Source organism: Sapajus apella, unplaced genomic scaffold, assembly GCF_009761245.1.
Source record: "Sapajus apella isolate SASKATOON/1434 unplaced genomic scaffold, GSC_monkey_1.0 scaffold106, whole genome shotgun sequence".
NCBI classification, from domain to species: Eukaryota; Metazoa; Chordata; class Mammalia; order Primates; family Cebidae; genus Sapajus; species Sapajus apella.
Window position 1 is genome coordinate 3321026 of NW_022437046.1, and position 18950 is coordinate 3339975.

Here is an 18950-nt window from a genome sequence, read left to right on the forward strand (position 1 = left end):
AAATATCTATTTTCATCATATAGAACACATGTTGGAAATGCTGGGTAAAGACCACTGGCTAAGAACAAAGGAGGCCTAGTTGTGGTCTTGGCTCTGCTACTAAGTTGTGTTTTTTTTCCCCCGGAGACAGAGTCTTGCTCTGTCACCCAGGCTGGAGTGCTATGGTGCAATCTTGGCTCACTGCAACCTCTGCCTCCTGGGTTCAAGTGATTCTCCTGTCTCAGCCTCCCGAATAGCTGGGATTACAGGTGTGCGCCACCTTGCCCGGCTAATTTTTGTATTTTTAGTAGAGATGAGGTTTTACCATGTTGACCAGGCTGGTCTCGAACTCCTGACCTCGTGATCCACCTGCCTTGGCCTCCCAAAGTGCTGGGATTACAGGCGTGAGCCACTGCACCTGGCTCTAATTTGCATTTTTAAACTCTTCTGTGAACTTTAGTTTCCTCACCTGCAAAAGGAGAGGGTTATAATCAGTGATCTAGAGAGAAAAGGGACTACAATTTATTGCAGACTCACTCTGTGCTGGGCTGTGGATGAACCATCAGGGCCTCTGCTTAGAAGGGCCCCTACACTTGGTTTAATACTCTGCTGTCACCATCTTTAAATTCATGGTAATTTTTGAACGAGGTGCCAGGTTTTTCATTTCGTACTTGGACTTGCATTTTTGTATTGGTTCCATGTGACATTATCTCTACTATTCATATTAGTCTAGTGAGAATGTACATATATTATTATTTGTGATATACAGATATGAAAACTGAGAATCAGAGAGGTTAAATAAATTGCTCAAGGTCACATAGAGAATGAATAGCAGAGCCAAGAATCCAGTCAAGTTCATTTGGTTCTAAAGCTTTTGCTCTTCCTACTAGACCAGCTACCAGTGCAAATAGTCTATGATTCTAAAATTCTTTTGTTCTTTAAACTACAACTAGATCTGTCTCACTGTTTAAGAAACAGACTGACTATTAATCCTATTCACCGACTGAGTGCATATCTGGCCAAACGGATTAGTGAATGATAAATTAGATGTCAGTAAATGAATGGCTAGACGACAGGGACTGAATGGCCATAGAAGTTAGACATGGAGTCCAACAAACTTAATCTGCCATTTACTAACCATGTGACCTTGGGCAAGCCACTTCTCTGTCTTAGTCTACCTCATAGGTATATTGTGGAGATTAAATGAAAGAATGTACTGCCTAACACATGGCAACCCCTCGGTAGTGTATTACTATTCTTCTATCAACCGGGCCAGGCTAGGTTTGCTATTGTGATATCAGAGCTCTCAGTATTCTAGCCCATTTGATTTGCTTAATAGCAAGTATGAAAACATTGTATTTCATTTTTCTGAATCAAATCAAATTTTTATCTGTCTAATTCAAATCCAATTAAATGTAGCTTCACCTCCACCTGCCAGGTTTGTGGAACATCTAATTTCAGAGACTTTGTGGGGATGCAAAACCCCCAGGGCTTCCCCAATCTAGAAAACCTGGGAGACCATCTCAGTCCATTGCAGTTGTTGTGAAGATGCTCGTTGTCCAAGCAGATGTGGAGCATCTAGATGTATCTGGCCCACTTGCGCAAGATATTTACTCCTTCCATTGTAAACCTGGCCACCAAGAACTCATGTATGGTCCCAAAGCTATGGTTTGGTAATTATCCCCCAGATATCTTTGTAGCCATCACTACTAGAGTTACTAGGAGGGCAATGGAAGAGAGTTCACGGGCTGGCCTGCACCAACCCTCCATCCTCCTGGTCTTGTAGAATTCAGCTCTTGTCCCTTAAATCCTCAGAGCTTTCCCTCTCCCAGACAATCTAACTCTGACCCTTGAGGAATTTATACTTTGGAAACAGAGGCCTCCCAATATTTTCCTCCTGAGGTAATGGAAGTCCCCAACATACAAAGGACTGTCCTTCCAAATAGAGTGCAAAAGAAAATTTCCTTTAAGTCTTTAAATAAATCCACAATAGAAATAATTCACTCAATTACACAATGTTCTCAAACTTTTTCATCTTCTGTGAAGGCTCTCATGTCCCCTTTCTCCCTTGGCTACATATTTTGTGTCTAAGTCTATGTGTCTTTATTACAAATTTGGTAGGTGAGGGGATGGAGGTGTGGAGAAAGTGGCAGTTCTAGACAATATGTTGCTGATTCTCTCCATTCCTAGGTGATGATGGTCATGACCAATTATTTGGAATTTCACATTTCACATCTTCAGACTCCCTTGGAACAATGAGAACAGTGGGTGGAAAAAAACAGGCTTTGGAAGCCTTGATTTATGGGAATAAGCTCATATGTCATGGCATGGGGGCTTGATGCTAGGGTATCAGAACAGGCTAGGACACTGGTGACTCCGCAATAGGTAAAAGAGAAGGAAGCAATGGCCAACACTGCTCCCTCTGGTGTAGACAATTATGCTGGATGTCTGCCAGATCAAGGGCAAAATTCTGTGCTCTCAAGTAGCAGCAGAGCGGTAGACCTGTAGTGCTGGGCCCTCTAGTGGCTAGTTCTTCTTATTCAATGAATACAGCTGGCTGTTTTCTGCATAGCTGGTCTCTCACTGCCTTGCTTTCTTTTTGGTTTGCTAGAACCACTAACTGCCTTCATTTACATTCTATCATCCATTGCTGTATCATTACTGGCACTGAGTTTGGAATAGACTCCATGTTAAGGCACAGTTCTTGAGGAAGGGATTGCTTCTCTTGGAAACAGACTGAGATGGAGAATTGCATGCAGAAGGTTTTTGGGGGAAGTACTCTTGGGAAATAGGAAGTGAGAAAGCAGGGGTTGGCAGGGGAAGAAGCTAACTCACAATGTGGTTGCCACTGAAGTCTCAGCTGATCCTTTGGGGAATTCTGGAGCCCCTCAGAGTTGCTGCAAATTGGTGATGAAATCAGTCCTTTGGATCCCTGCATCAGTCCTTTAATGGTTGTGAGCTGCCCCCAGGAGGGGCTATAACCTTGGTGAGACAGTTCCCTGTGGCCCAGGGCAACGTGCAGTGAGGAATTCAGTTGTTCATCAAATATTAGTTTTTCTTCCCTTTTTCTTTCCTGCTCATGAATTTCTGACTTTCTTGTTCCCAGGAGCTTATTCTCCATCACAGTTCAACCACTGCCACAGATGGTTCTCTAATTTCATCCAGGGAAATCATGTTCTTGGTTTCTTAGCAGCACCTAAAAGATTCTTTTTCTGTATAAGTTTGGCTGAAAGCCTTGCTTTGTCTGTTTCCTCTATGCCTAAACCGATATCTTGGATATAACTCCAATGAGAAGAATCTTTTTCTATACATGGTTGGCTGAAAGCCGTACTTTGTCTATTACTCCTATGCCTAAACCGCTTATCTTGGATGATATTATTCCAATGAGAGGAGAGACCAGACTCACCTGTGCCAGAAAAAAAAAACGGGCAAAACTCACACTCCTAGGATAGGCTAAGTTAAACTCAAAAGGCTCCTGTCTTCACCCTTTCTCTCCAAAACATGATCTAATCAAAGTAACGGCACTTCTTCCTTCCCAGCAGGGTTATAAATGTTTTTATCTTGACTAATCCTGTGGCGCAGACTGAGGAGGGTGGGGTGAAGATATCTGCGGCTGTCCACCAGAAATCATTCGCTTCTTACTCCATAGTGATAGATATTCGTCTGGGACATGACCACCCAGATAGGTACCTCCTTTGCCAGCTCCCCTTGCAGCCAATTTGTGGCTATGTTGTTTAAACCCTCATCAATGGAGCTGAGAAGAAGAGATATACACAGCTTTTGCCTTGCTTTCTTTTCTCTTTTCTTTTCTTTTTTTTTTTTTTTTTTTTTTGAGATGGAGTTTCACTCTTGTTGCCCAGGCTGGAGTGCAATGGTGCGATTTCAGCTCACTGCAACCTCTGCCTCCCAGGTTCAAGTGATTCTCCTAACTCAGCCTCCCCAGTAGCTGGAATTACAGGCATGCACCACCATGCCCAGCTAATGTTTTTTTTTTTTTTTTTTTTATTTTTTTTAGAGACGGGGGGTCACTATGTTGGCCAGGCTAGTCTCAAACTCCTGACCTCAGGTGATCCACCCACCTCAGCCTCCCAAAGTGCTGGGATTACAGGCATGAGCCACCACACCCAGCCTGCCTTGCTTTCTTAAGAGTAAGTCCTTGGCCTGGAGTTCTATTCTTTCTCTTTCCTCACTAACCAGAAATGCTTTGACAACGAGTGACCTTGGAAGCTGCATGTTGAAGACAGCAGTTGCTTTTCTCAGTCTTTGAATGTTTGGGTAGAGCAGAGCCACCCACCTACTTGGAACACTGAGCTTGGACAATGCTATACTGGACGGTTTTTTTTTTGTTTGTTTGTTTGTTTGTTTTGAGAGAGAGCTGGAGTGCAGTGGTGTGATCACAGCTCACTGAAGTCCTGACTTCCCAGGATCAGGTTGATCTACCCACCTCAGCCTCCTGAGTAGTCACACACCACCATGTGGCTTTTTTTTTTTTTTTAAGGTTTTCATAGAGGTGGGGTTTCACCATATTGCCCATGCTGGTCTTAAATTCCTGGGCCCATGTTCTTCCTGCCTCGGCCTCCCAAAGTGCTGGTATTACAAGTGTGAGCCACCACACCCAGCCTACATTGGACTTTCTAACCAAATCCTACCAGTTCCTCATATCCTACCACAAATTCTGTTTCCTCCCAGAAACATGCATGAACTTACCTCTCTCTCTTTTTTTTTTTTCTCAGACAAAGTCTTTTTCTGTCACCCAGGCTGGAGTGCAGTGGCATGATCTTGGCTCACTGCAACCTCTGCCTTCTGGGTTAAAGTGATTCTCCTGCCTCAGCCTCCTGAGTTGCTGGGATTACAGGTGCATGCCACCATGCCTGGCTAATTTTTTTTTTTTTTTTAGTAGAGATGAGATTTCACCATGGCTGGTCTTGAACTCATGACCCCAAGTGCTCTACCTGTCTCAGCCTCCCAAAGTGCTGGGATTACAGGCATGAGCCACTGCGCCCGGTGTCCTCTCCTCTTTTTGACCATCACATTAGTATCAGTCCCCCACACTTTCTGATGCTTAATAATATTGTTTCCTACTTGGTTCTATTTGGTATTGTCTTGTTTTTGTTCATTATTTGGTGTGTGCTTCTTGTCTCTTAAACTAGAAGGAGCTCCCAAGATGTGACACTCTGCTTCTACTTTCGTTTCCCCAACAGCACAGCTATCATGAATGCTCATGGGGCCCTAGAGGGGCCTCCTTCACGAGGCTGCCATGTTGGATGCCATCAGACCAGAGCCGTCCCAATCCCCAGAGATTTGGCCTGAGTCAAATATGAACACACCTGGGAGCAACTAGCAGCCAATGACTGACTGATACAGGGTAGTAAAATAAGGTCACAAAAGGTGGGGCCAATTCTGTGATGAGGAAAGAGCTTTACAACCTTCCCAAGGAATGAGGCTATTGTTAATCTCCAACCAAAAGCCCTCCTGTGCTGACCTTTCTTCCACTGCTGTATTCTGCAGTAGCTTACAGCTGCTCCCTTCCCCACAGCTGATGGGAACCTCCTCAAAACCCTCATCTTGTCCCCCTTCCCTGCCAGGGTGGCCCACAACCAATGACTGACTGCTTTGGGGATACAAAAGGCCAGCTGCCTTGCCTCAAGGAAGTGTAATTCTGTTGTGGGACTTATGCCCCCATATATAACAGTTCCCTGTGGATCAGGCCAAGGCTAGATGTGACCGAGACACACTTTGTATGGTACTTTCCCTTTTCTGTCTACTCCACTCTCTCCCTTGCAGGTTTTTCCTGAAAAATGCTTCCCATGAATACATGTCTGCTGGATGGCCAGGTGTGGTGGCATACGTCTGTAATCTCAGCACTTTGGGAGACCGAGGCAGAAGGATCGCTTGAGCTCAGGAGTTTGAGACCAGCTTGGGCAACACAGCGAAACCTTATCTCTACTAAAATTCAAACAAATATTAGCTGGATGTGATGGAACAAGCCTGTAGTCCCAGCTACTTGGGCGGGGGACTGATGCGGGAGGATCGCTTGAACCTGGGAAATCGAGGCTGCAGTGAACCTGAATTAGGCCACTGCACTCCAGCCTGAGCAACAGAGTGAGACCGAATTCTGTCTCAAGGTCTGTTTTTAGGAAACTCAACTTCAGGCCACTCGTGTCAGTACTCTGCCATGCTTTTCCCAAATCACTTTCTCATTCATTTTTGGGGACTGTTAAGATTTATGCTCTGGGCTGTGTGTACCATTGGACCTAAATTCGTCTGAAGGTACATGAAGGTGCTAGTCAAAAACAACTGGGCTCTGTGGAAGTACTTGTAAGGAATACCTGCTTACTACACAGGGTTGTTATGAGGGTTTTAAAAGCTAAATGAGTTCAGGTGTGTAAAATGCTTAGCCCAATGCCTAGCATGGAGTAAATGCTCTAAAGTATTAGTGCAGGAATTTCTGGGATGTTTTTGTTTACTTGTGTATTCCAAGTGTGCCTAGGTGAATGCTTGGTACACAGTAGGCACTCAATAATATCTGCTGAATGAATGATTATTGGTTTCACTTTGAGGGCTTAAGGCGAGGTGTCAGGATTTGGCCAGCAGAGGGCAGAACCTGTGAAGACAAAGCTTCTACAGGCTTTGACCTGCAAGAGGTTGCAGGAGAGGCTTCCAGACAACTGGGCTGGAGAGAGGGCTGAGAGGAGTGCCTATAACATAGAATATATACGTAGAAGTGCCTATACCGTAGGAGATATATATGTATATATACACATATATATAAAACAAAACTTAGTCTCAAATATACATATTTGGAGACAAAGTTTCACTCTTAATGCCCAGGCTGGAGTGCAATGGTACAATCTCAGCTCACTACAACCTTGCAACCTTCACTTCCCCAGTTCAAGTGATTCTCCTGACTCAGCCTCCCAAGTAGCTGGGATTATAGGGGTGCACCACCACACCCAACTAATTTAATGGGTTTTTTTTTTTAGAAGAGATGGGGTTTTACCATGTTGGTCAAGCTGGTCTCGAACTCCTGACCTCATGTGATCCACCCACCTTGGCCTCCCAAAGTGCTGGAATTACAGGCATGAGCCACTGCACCTGGCCACTATAGGATATTAGAATGTTTAAATTTTACTCCCTTCAAATCCTAGAATTTTATTTCGTCCAACCTGGATGTGTGTAAGGAAACATACTGAACTCTTACTTTGTGAATTCAGACAGATCGGTTTTTCTAGTCCTCAAGATTCCTGGAATTGCCCTGGTGTCTGCAGCTCCTTGTTTATGAGCTACCTCATATACCTTAGAAATTCCCTTTTGTACTTATGGTAATATACATTGAATGCCTGTAACTTGCAACCAAAATAATTTGTATTATTTCATGATTAAGCCCAGGGAGCATGAGGACTGTGTGAAGGGGAGTCTTCACTGGGAACAATGAAGTCATGGAGTAGCCCCAGGAGGTCTGCTTTCTGCTGTCCCCCCAGCCCACCTGCCCTGTCCAGGAGGGAGCTCCCCGACATCTGCTTCTAAGCTTCCCTGGTCTTGGTCCCTTCATTCACTCTGCCCATTTAGCTCTGTCCTAACTTTCAAAGCCCAGTTCAAGTTCTACCTTTCTCTGACTCCTCCCAGTCAATTTCATTTCTCAAAATCCTTATGACATTCATCACCTAACCACTCATTCTTATACCCAATTGCGTTCCATATTTTATTTGGAAGTTCGAGCTGGATGGTGTCTAAAGTCCTATCAGCTGTAACTTTTTGAATCTGTTGTCTTCCTATATGTCACATCTTGAGGAAGTCTCTACGTTCTCCCTTAAGAAGAGATGAGGAAGGGCTTGAGCAACAGGGCTCAGCGCAGGTTTGCAGAGCATCAACATAACTGCTCATGGCAGCAAATGTGTTCTGTGATCCTCCATTCAAGAACTCAAAGGGTTTTATTTTTATTTGTTCAAAGTGGAAGTATATTTTTTCCTTTTATTATACAAGTAACATGCTTATGGTCAAGTCAGTCAAGTAGTACATAAATATATAATGTGGAAAGGGAAAGGCATCCATAATCCAATTCCTCAGAGATAACTGCTATCAAAATATTATTTCAGAGTTCTGCTATACACAAATATGTATGTTTTAATGGGTACTTCTGGGGACCACATGGAGATCCCTTAAGTTGAAACTGGACAAACAGAGCAGTGGGTGGTTCTAGCTGAGATCTGGGATAGTTTGTAACATATTCACCAGCCACATTGCAGGTATTAGATGGAACCACAGATGAAACTATGATACCCAGCTGTTTCTAACCTACAAACACAGTGATTACTTATGGATCAACTTAATGTATATGAAGCCTAGAATGTCAGAACTAATAGAACCTTAGAAATTTTCAAGTCTATTTCATTATGCTGAAGAGGAAAATGAATGAGAGAGGTGTGTCCAGCATAGGATTATGCATCACCTTAGTGGTAGAATCAGGGCTGCTTCTCTTTCCACTGGACCGTATATCTGCCTCTCATACTCTGCTTCTTTTAGTATAATCTTTTAAGTGCAATATCAGTCTTCTAGAAGCAGATTTAACATGATATCAGAAAAAATCTCATAGCTGCTCACACCTGTAATCCTGGCACTTTGAAACTGAGATGGGCAGATCACTTGAGGCCAGGAGTTTGAGATCAACCTGGGGAATATGGTGAAACTCTGTCTCTGCTTTAAAAAAGTTTGGCCAGGTGTGGTGATAGGCACCTGTAATCCCGGCTACTCAGGCTGAGGCAGGAGAATTGCTTGAACCTGGGACGCAGGGGTTGCAGTGAGCCAAGATGGGGTAGCTGCACTCCAGCCTGGGTGACATGGACTGTTTCAAAAAAGAAAAGAAAATTTCTCACAGAACTCAGTCAAAACCGAAGAGGCTGATTTGGAGGTAGTTTAGTCCCCCTAGCTGGAGATGTGACTGGGAAGTGCCCTGTGACTTGGTTCAAGAAGCACATGAACCATGGAGCTAACAAGGCATAATATTCAGGGTCCGGACTCACATGAGCTCCTTCTTAAGGTCTTAGCAGGGGCCCTAGCAACATATTTATGTGGCAGTATATTTTTGTAATATTTGCAAAAGTAAGCGATTTTAGAATTCTTAAAGAGAGTCCCCAGATCATATGACCTTCAGGCCCAGATCCTCTCCTGTGTGGCACAAAGTTTTGGAAAGCACTAAGCAAGGAGACCAGAGTTCCTGGTTTCCAATCATGGCATCATTGAGGCCCAAATGGGTAGCACATCACTTGCCCTGCTTTCTTCATGGGAGCGGAGGCGGGGTGGTGGTGGTAAGTCATATCTTTGATATGGGATAATCATCACTGCTTCTCATGACTATTGAAGATAACACGTAAAAAAATGTGTCCCCAGAGCATCTTCCTGTCTCATTTCCCTCTGCTACAATTTCTTCTCCTTTCTCCAACCCTCAGGCCCCCAATATTCCAGCCACTGAACCAGTTATTGGTCATTATCTGTTGCTACTTTTATATGTTTGTTCATGGGCTCCCAATGTTTATAAAGTTTATCTTTTCCTGGAAAAAATTCCTTATGCACAAGGCTCTGGTCTGCCAGCCCCTCTTCTCCCACCCCAGTGATGACCTCCCTTAGCCCTGTTTCTTGTTGATCTTACAGATAGGTACACTGAGACCTGATGCAGTTCACAGCAGAGTTCTGGAGGACCCAGACACAATCCCCAGGTGTCTCAGTCTTCCACCATCCCAGCCTTCTTGTGTTAGATCATAGACACACGGTTCTTGATGTACACATGATAGGGGTCACTACGCTTGTCCACTTTGCGGGAGCGGGTATATCCCAGGACGAGGCTGCCCACAGTGACAGCAAATAAAAACATGACGAAGAGAATGTACATGTAGGAGTTGTCATCACGGCCAGGTAGGCTGGCCCGCCGCTTTTCAGTCTGGTTGTCTGGCCCTGGATCCAGCCCTGGCCCTGGCCAGCAGAGTAAGTTGCTGTGAAGAGTGGCATTTAGAGCCTTCAGTACAGCATGCACGCCCTTGTACCAGGTCTCAGTTCCATTGGTAGTCTCCATAGCAATAGTGATTGAGGTGGGGGAAGACTTGGTAGAAGCTCTGGTGACAAGAGAAAAGAGAGAGGGGATGGCTCTGTCACCTGTAACTTGAATGACCTCATCCCCTCAGATCCCAGGTAAAATCCCAACATCATGGCTGATATAGTTTGGCTGTGTCCCCACCCAAATCTCATTTATAATCATAGCTCCCACAATCCCCACATGTCATGGAAGGGACCTGATGGGAGGTAATTGAATCATGGGGATGGGTTTTTCATATGCTATTCTCATGATAGTGAATAAGTCTCATGAGACCTGATGGTTTTATAAAGGGCAATTCCCTTGCACCTGCTCTCTTGCCTGCCACCATATAAGACATGCCTTTGTTCCTCCTTCACCTTCCACCATGATTATAAGGCCTCCTCAGCCATGTGGAACTGTGTCCATTAAACTTCTTTTTCTTTATAAATTACCCAGACTTGGGTATTTCTTCATGGCAGTATGAAAATGGACTAATACAATAGTTTATTCTAGCTACTTGATTACATGTCTGTTTTCTTCACTAAGCCACACACTCAAAGGCAGGGCCTATATTTGCTTTACTCACTGCTATATACAGTCACTTATGATGGCACTCAACAAGTACTCAATAAATAATTGTAGAATAAAGTCTTCCCTGACCATCAGAACCCATATTAATCTCTCCTTTCTTTGGATTCTATAAATCACTGAACTTTAGGTTAGAAGGACCTTAGGGATTATTTAATGTAACTCTTTCCATTTTATACACAGGGAAACTGAGGCCTTGAGAGGAATAAGTGGCTTGTCCATCATCACAGAATATTACAGATAGAGCCAAGACAGAAAGCCCTACTCTTTGTGGCTAGCTTAGAGATGCTTCCACTTCCATGCCAGCTCTCAGCAGGACTGTGTGGCACTGTTAGAAGACATTCGTCAGAACTCTCCTTCAGCACGGTCTCTTTATAGGCTCCACAGACAGGTTGGGTGTGGTGGGTCATGCCTGTAATCCTAGCACTTTGGGAGGCTGAGGTGGGCAGATCACTTCAGGTCAGGAGTTGGAGACCAGCCTGGCAAACATGGTGAAACCCTAGCTTTACTAAAAAATACAAAATTAGCTGGGCATGGTGTCGGGTGCCTGTAATCCCAGCTACTTGAGAGGCTGAGGCAGGAGAACTGCTTGAACCCAGGAGGCAGAGGTTGCCATGAGCAGAGATAGAGCCACTGAACTCCACCCTGGGCGACAGAGTGAGACTTTGTCTCAAAAAAAAAAAAAAAAAAAATGTTCCAGGCACCATTTGGAAGATGTCTGGGTATGGTTTAAATTTCATGCTACCTGGAGGCTAGAAGTTGGATCATTTGACCTCTCAAACATCCTGTGTCTCTAACACTCTAAATATGCCTAGCTATTTGCAGAAATTCTGTTGGAAAAGAGGTAACTAGGGAAACAGGGACAGGTTGTTAACCACAGCAAGCATTGGAGAAGGCAAGAACAGCTTGAGATTGAGTGGGAAGAGTGAAAGCTCTCAGTATGGCTTGGGGTTTACCTGCCCCACTAAAAGAAGACACAAGCACCCCAACTATCTTGTCCCCTGAAATAAAGTCATTATGTACCTGGCATATAGTCAGTGATTATAAATGTTCCTTTTCCTTCTTCTCAGAGATCCTTAGTCTATAACATAGAAAGAACATCTTAAAACAGACTTACATCCTTGTCTCTGAAAAACTATATGTCATTCCCTTTAAACAAGGCCCCACACTCACTTTCTTTAGGAAGCCTCCATTCAGTGCTCCCCACCCCTCAACCACACTCCACCATCTTTATCATCACAGTCTTCCCTTTGCCCAAGCACTTACATGTAAGGCAGTATGTGGCCATCCTCTTGTTTTTGATAAGGATATCATCAGACCATATGCATGTGGTCAGCAGGGCTGTGTATCTAGGGGACTGCCCTAAGATTGGCTGGTTGCTCTCCTTCTCTCAATAGTCTCTAGTAAAGATGTCCACTTTAAGGACTTCTCTGTGGGTCAAGCATTCAGCCCATTGACTGGTTCCACAACCCTCCATCATCTGGGTAGAACTGTTAACAAACCAAAGTTAACTAATGTGACTGTTAACCATGAGATCTCTCCCCTGGAAAAGATGATCATTCTGACCATGATAAATATTCATCAATGGCTCTATGAATGCAGAAGTTAGGGGGAAAGAGTTTACATAATACGGAAATCAGCCAGGACTGGTCCATGTTTTATGCAAGGCCTTTGGGGCCTTCTCCTATCTTGAGTACTTGTGCTATCTTTTCTGGATGGAGAAGGGGAAAAGGACAAGAGCTCACTGAGTTAAGATCCAGGATGGATCATGAGGTCAGAAGTTTGAGACCAGCCTGGCCAATATAGTGAAATCCCATCTTTACTAAATTAGGAGGGTGTGGTGGTACACACCTGTAGTCCCAGCTACTTGAGAGACTGAGGCAGGAGAATTGCTTGAACCTGGGAGGCGGAGGTTGCAGTGAGCCGAGATCATGCCACTGCACTCTAGCCTGGGTGACAGACATGACTCTGTCTCAAAAAAAAAAAAGATTCAGGAGATACAGGTTCTCATCTACTACCCCATGTGTCAGGCAAGAAATCTGTGGCTGCTTCTTCCCTTTTGTGGGCCAATAGCAAGTAGGAGCAGCATGATGAAATAAATAACTCAAAAAATCATTCAGATAGTGGTCACTAATATGGCCCAGGCCCTGTGATGGGAGCTTGGGGTGGCTTAGACCCAGTGCCTTCACCCAGGGGCTCTGATACAATGCAGGGGACAAGCCAGGAACTACTAAGGCTGAAAGGAATAAGTGATGGATACTGGTCAGGGCTCAGAGTATCCACAGTGATGGAGGCATTTGAGTTGGACCTTGAAGGGTTTTTAGAAGGCAGAGAAGACAAGGGAAGGAAACATGAGCAAAGGCACAACAAGAAAGTGTGTAAATGTTTAGATGAATAGAAAATAATAGCATAAAGAGGGTGGAGTATAAAATGTGTGGAAGAATAGCATAGGGGGTGGGACAGGAGAGATAGGCAGGTGCCAGATCATGGGGGGCCTTGACTGCCATGCTGGAGAGTTGTAACTTTATTCTGTAGCTGGGGAAAAGCCATGGAATAAGTATTTTAAAAGAAGATAAAATGGTCAGATCTGTGCCTGGAAAGGATGCTCTGGCTGTCATGTGGACTGGAAGGAGCTAGAGCTGAGGCCATGAGCCCAGCTGCAAGAGTCTTGAAATAGTTTAGTGCAAGATGCTAAGTCATGAGTCGGGGCAGAGAGGATAACAAAGTGGGGGTCGGGCTAGAGACAGATGTGAGACCTGGGGAGGGAATGGCTAACCTGAGAGTTGAAGGAGGAAGGGGCCTCAGGCAATTTCACAGGTAGAGACAAACCGTAAGTGTCTGGAGGAGTCTACTCTGAAGGAAGTAAGTTCCTTTGCCTAGTGGGGCTTTGGTTTCCTCATCTACCAAAAGAGATCATCGTGGAGTTGTACGGTAGGTATAGAGTTTCAGTTTTGCAAGATGAAAAGGTTCTGGAGATCTGCTGTATGAGGTGAATCTAGTTAATGCTACTGAGTGTACACTCAAAAATGACTAAGATGGTACAGTTTTATGTTAGTTTAAAAAAAAAAAAAAACCACACAATTGAAAAAAAATAGGCCCGGCATAGTGGCTCACGCCTATAATCCTAACACTTTGGGGGGCCCAGGTGGGTGGGTCACCTGAGGTCAGGAGTTCGAGACCAGCCTGGCCAACATGGAGAAACCCCAACTCTAATAAAAATACAAAAATTAGCTGAGCACACACCTGTATTTCCAGCTGCTCAGGAGGCTGAGGCAGGAGAATCGCTTGAATCCAGGAGGCAGAGGTTGCCGTGAGCTGAGATTGCACCAGTGTACTCCAGCCTGGGCAGCAGAGCAAGACTTCTGTCTCAAAAAAACAGCAAAAACAAAAACAAACAAAAACCTACAAAGAAAGATGATCATCCTTGCCCTCCTCCTTCAAGGCTTGCTGTGAGCATACACTTGTATTATGTAGAAGAGGATTAAATTTTTTAAAAAAAATTTTAGAGAAGCAAATATGTGCATGTAGGTTAAAATAAAAAAAGGAATGGACACAGCACATATAGTGAAGGTGAAAGCTCCTACTCATCCCAAGCTCCATTTCAGGGCAGAACCATTCAGTTTTCTTAGGTGTCACTGGAAAGGGGTTTTAACTGACAGAGAGAGGGAGGGAAATCTGAGTGTGGAAGACTCACCAGACAGCTGACAAATCCGCTGGCTCTCAGTCAGTTTCAGGCTTTCTTTGTGGACACCCTAAGGCTCCTCAACCCCCTAGCCTCTTCAGGATGTCTCTGGACACATCTGGGGCCTAAGTATTGACTTTAGACCTGGGAAAGCCCAGAGCTGGAAAGCAGGACAGAAGGAAGAAAAGGAAGGAACCAGTTACAAAGCACAAACTTCAGAATCGGAGTGGACTGCCCAAGGCCAAACCCCAAGGGTTGTGCAATAGTCCTGCTGTGGGTTCTGACCTCCCTCTCCCACCTCTCCTCCACTTCCTGCAGCAGCTGGGTCAGGCCAGCCTAGGGTTATAGTTAAAGGAACTATGCAGTGTCCAAGGGGACTCTGATTGCTGTCCCCCAACTCCAGACTCACAGTGTCTTCATTGGGTGACTTCATGAGAAACCTGTTTAACATGTGGACTCCCACTCAGGGACCAGCTGATGGTGCGGACTGAAACGTTCCCTTTCTTAAGGGTTACCTTAGCAAGGACCTTTTAGAATCCCAAGGGAATGATGTGAGTGGGAGAATGCCAGCTGGCAGCTGGGTTGATATTTTACAGAGAAACAAATGATGTGTTACCACCCAATCTATTTGGATAGACAGGGTATGAACACTCAGAATGAACACTATCTGTAGCATAGCTTTGTTGTGAAAATTAAAGAACATGATGTAGTGCTTGGCACTAGACAGTGCACAGATGGTGGTGGCTTTATTTTTGTAGAGTAGAGGCTAGAAGGGCCTTCAGAGGCCATATAGGCTAAATGCCCTCAGTACGGAGAAGGAATGGAAACCCAGGGAGTTGCCCCAGTTCAGGAGCTCCTTGTGTGACTTTGGACATAGACTTCCCTTTTCTGAAGCGGTCCCAGTTGGTTCTAACATCCCGTGATGATATGAAGCCACATGGTGAGACCATGAGAAGTTGGAGAGGCTGGTGGGAGAGGCATCTTGGGGGCTTTCTAGAGCGTTTCAAATCCCAAGATAGAGAAGGTTGTGGACCTTTTCCTCACTGGTTAAGATGCTTCTGAGCCCTGGGACTGACTTACACCTAATATTCCAGCTAAGCTAAAGTGAGGGACTTACTCATTTTTCCTCTTAACAGCTCACCCTCCAGGGTGATCTAGCCTAAGGAGGAGATAGACCCTGCAGAAAGTAGGGGAAAGGGCCAGTGTGGAGGGCAGGGTGGGCTTTGAGGCAGGGTTCCATGAGGGGAATAAAGACTCATGAAACCTTTCATGCCTCAAGGCATCTCTGAACAGACCAGGATGTTTGTGATTCTGACAGGAGGAGGAAAGAAGCATAGTTCCATATCTCTAGGTCCTGGGTTTGTGTGGGAGGGAGGGCCTGGATGCATGGGCCTCCTGTCTGAGTTAGGAGAGGCAGAAAGCTGATGAAGGCATAGGTTGGTTCTCTATGACCTGCCTCTGGGGCTCAAACTGGGGACTGGCAGTCATCAGCAGAGGAGTTTTGCCACTGTTTCCAAGCTCCTTGGCTTCCTTCTCCAGGAGAGTCCCTGATTACCAAGCTCCTTGGATGGGGGAGATGGAGCTCCTGCCCTGGATATGCCTTGCCTTGAAATGGAAGATAGGCCAGTGAGGAAGGAAAGTGAGCAGATGGCCAATCTGAAAGGGACTTTAAGGATCATCTAGAATCTAGATTCCAAGTCAACCCCTCCTTTTCATAGATGAGAAAACTGAGGCTCAGAAGGGAGAAGTGACTAGTCCAAAATTACATGGCCCATAAATGGCAGCACTCAGACAAGGACCCAGGTGTTTGGGATACTGTTCAGGTGCTCTTTCCACTACAAATGGCAGTGTTCCCTCGCATCGAAGCTTCACGTCACACCAGACACAGCCTGTTAGTGTCATGGGGCATCATCTCCTCAACTCTATTACTATAGCCTTTTCCTGCACCACAGATTCTTGCCAATCTTAGTTAAGGATCCAGTGAGATGGAGGTTGGTGAGCTTGGGAGGAGGAGTTAGCCTTCCTTTATGCTCTCATCTCCCATGCACCCCACTCCTCCAGACCTACTCCAGATTCCCCAGATGAGCCAGGTCACTCTCTGTTCCTGCTATTTCCCACACATTAACCGGTTCTCACAAAATGTACTTGTCTTGCACTTGTTTAGCTTCTAACCTGGAAGTTGGGGGATGAAGCTGTGATCTGAAGGATGGACTGGGGATCTTAGTGGGGTTTTCATTCAGGTTGCTCTGGAGAAAAGTGAAACTCTACCCTTGGGTCTTTCTTTCCCATTGTTCCGTTTTAGCTACTCTTTCAAAATGAGCGTCTTCAGTGTCTGGAAATGGAGTAGAGAGGCAGGTAGAAAAAGATCACATGAAGCAGGTAGGTGACCCAAAGACAGCTCCTGGGATGCACAGTTTTGCCACTGTCCCCTTGGTGGTCTTATCACTTCTGCGGACTGGAGAGTTGGTGGAGCGGGAGGGCAGTTAAAGGAGTAGACCTTAACATCCAGTTGGAAGAACACAGGAATAGAATCTGAGCTGGAAGAGATCTTCACGATCATGTTGTTGGTACAACCCCCTCACTCAGCCAGTGGGAAAACAGACCCTCTTCCCCAAGGAAATCACCTGCTTAAGGTCTCACAGCCCAGTAGTGGCAGAGCTGGGGGCAGAAACCAAGTAGCTTATGCTATTTTCTTAAACAAGAATGCCCTTCCTTTTCACCTGCCTGGCAAACTCCTACTGATCCTTCAAGACCCAGCTCCAATATCATCTCTGTAGATTTTCTCCTGGGACACCTCCTTCCCCACTCCCTAGCCAGTTAGTCTCTCCCCCTTGTTTGTTCCTTAAAGTGCTTTGCACAGAGCCTTATTAGAGCACTATACTGTACTGAAACTGTGTGTGTGTGTGTGTGTGTGTGTGTGTGTGTGTGTGTGTAACTGTGTACTTTGAGGTATGAGGGCAGGGTCCTATGCCTCATACATTACTTTATGTCCCAGCCCTGATACCTAGCAGGCATTCAAGAATGAGAATAAATAAATCAATGCCGCTTCTATAAGAGCATTCTCCTGCTCTGGCACATGCATATGCATTCATGAAAACAGCTTACAATATTTAAAAAGCAACCTCCAGGGCAGGCCAAAACAGATTTCATTTGGTCTGGTGAAGGGATGGCTCAAAGAAAAGAAGCCATCTCAGTCAGGTGGGGTGAGTCAGAGGAGGAGGAACTCTAAGCCTTCTTTGGAAGCCCAGACGCTTCCTGTACCTGGACCCCATTCAATCCAAAGGGCAAATATTCTTGGCCTCAAAACACCAGCAATGGCTTTGCAACCCTCTTCCCTGTGTACCTACCCAGGGTGTGGCCACATACACCTGCCCACTGCACACACACACAGTCCAACTCCCCAGTCCCTCAGCCTGTGATCTTGCCTTTCAAGTGTTCCTTTCATGATTCTAATCTTGGCTGTATGCTTGGCTCTTTGTCCTTGAGCACTGCATTTACTTCCTCTGAACCTAATCTATAAATTGGGAATAATGATCCCTGCCCTGTCTACCTCACATTAGAACTAGAGGAGACAATAGATGGGAAAGTTTTAGAAACTGCAAACATACAAGATAATTATCAAGCAGCCTGGTCACGCTGTTTCCTTTTCTGTCTCCACATCTTTCCTTTCCCCCGTATTACCAAGAACAGACATCTCTATGTCTCTTTTCTTACCCCAGCTCTCCTAGCCTCAGAAGCAGCCAGGAGGTTCTTATTCTTGATTCCCAGAAACCTCACCTTCACCAGACGGCTTCCTTGTTTCCCACCCTCTCTGATCATCCCTGTAGTCCCTTATCATTGAGGGGTACCATTCTGTAGTCCTGTAGCTGGTGGAGAACACATCAGAGAGGGAATCAAGAGACCTGGGTTCCTGTCCCTACTATGCCAACACATCTAGCCATGCATTTTGGTTAAGTAACTTTATCACTCTAGGCCTCATTTCCCTCATCAATAAGATCGAGTTTCTTGTCTTGCTTCCCTCGTAGAAGTTATTTTAAGCACTCCCACGTTAAGTTTATGGATGTGCTTTAAGAAGTATGGAGTGAGTGAGGGATGGAGAAGGGTGGATGGTTATCACCTCAAAGAGTCAAGAAAACCTGAAAGCAGTTTCCGGAGCTCCAGCATGGGTCGCCTCCATCAGGAACAGACAAAGTGGAGGCATACAAGGAGATAAGGGGAGCTCACACATTTACAACAGGTCTTTATAGGTGAAGTGGAGAGAGCCCTGGGCTAGTCACTATTGCAACCTTTGGTAAATCTTCTCCCCTGGGGCATCAGTTTCCCTATATGCAAATTGGTAGAGTTGGGAGGGGATTTTAGGAGGAGATACTCTGGTGGGGTTTCAAGCAAGGACTAAACTCATTTTTTTTTTTCCTTTTTCTTTTTTGTTTTTTTGAGACGGAGTCTTGCTTTGTGGCCCAGGTGGGAGTGCGGTGGCCCAATCTCAGCTCACTGCAACCTCCGCCTCCTGGGTTCAAGTACTTCTCCTGCCTCAGCCTCCTGGGTAGCTGGGACTACAGGCACGTGCCACCACGCCCAGCTAATTTTTGTATTTTTAGTAGAGACAGGGTTTCATCATATTGGCTAGGCTGGTCT

General features: G+C 45.3%; 1 protein-coding gene across 5 annotated transcripts in view; it reads right to left on the reverse strand.

The window, feature by feature from the left end:
• Positions 1-397: 397 nt before the first annotated feature.
• KCNE3 (potassium voltage-gated channel subfamily E regulatory subunit 3) overlaps positions 398-18950 on the reverse strand; it is a 19749-nt gene continuing 1196 nt past the window's right edge. The window contains exons 2-4 of one of the 5 annotated variants that reach the window (XM_032259057.1): positions 14328-14475; positions 11657-11714; positions 9457-10085 (exon numbers count right to left, since the gene is read on the reverse strand). In XM_032259057.1, the coding sequence (XP_032114948.1) occupies positions 9728-10045 (318 nt within the window). In that variant the 5' untranslated portion in view covers positions 10046-10085; positions 11657-11714; positions 14328-14475 and the 3' untranslated portion in view covers positions 9457-9727. Of the gene's footprint in view, positions 3386-9456; positions 10086-11656; positions 11715-11738; positions 12124-13876; positions 13912-14327; positions 14476-18950 lie in introns of those variants that run through there. The other 4 variants (XR_004262929.1, XM_032259056.1, XM_032259058.1 and 1 more) reach the window with 4 other exon arrangements.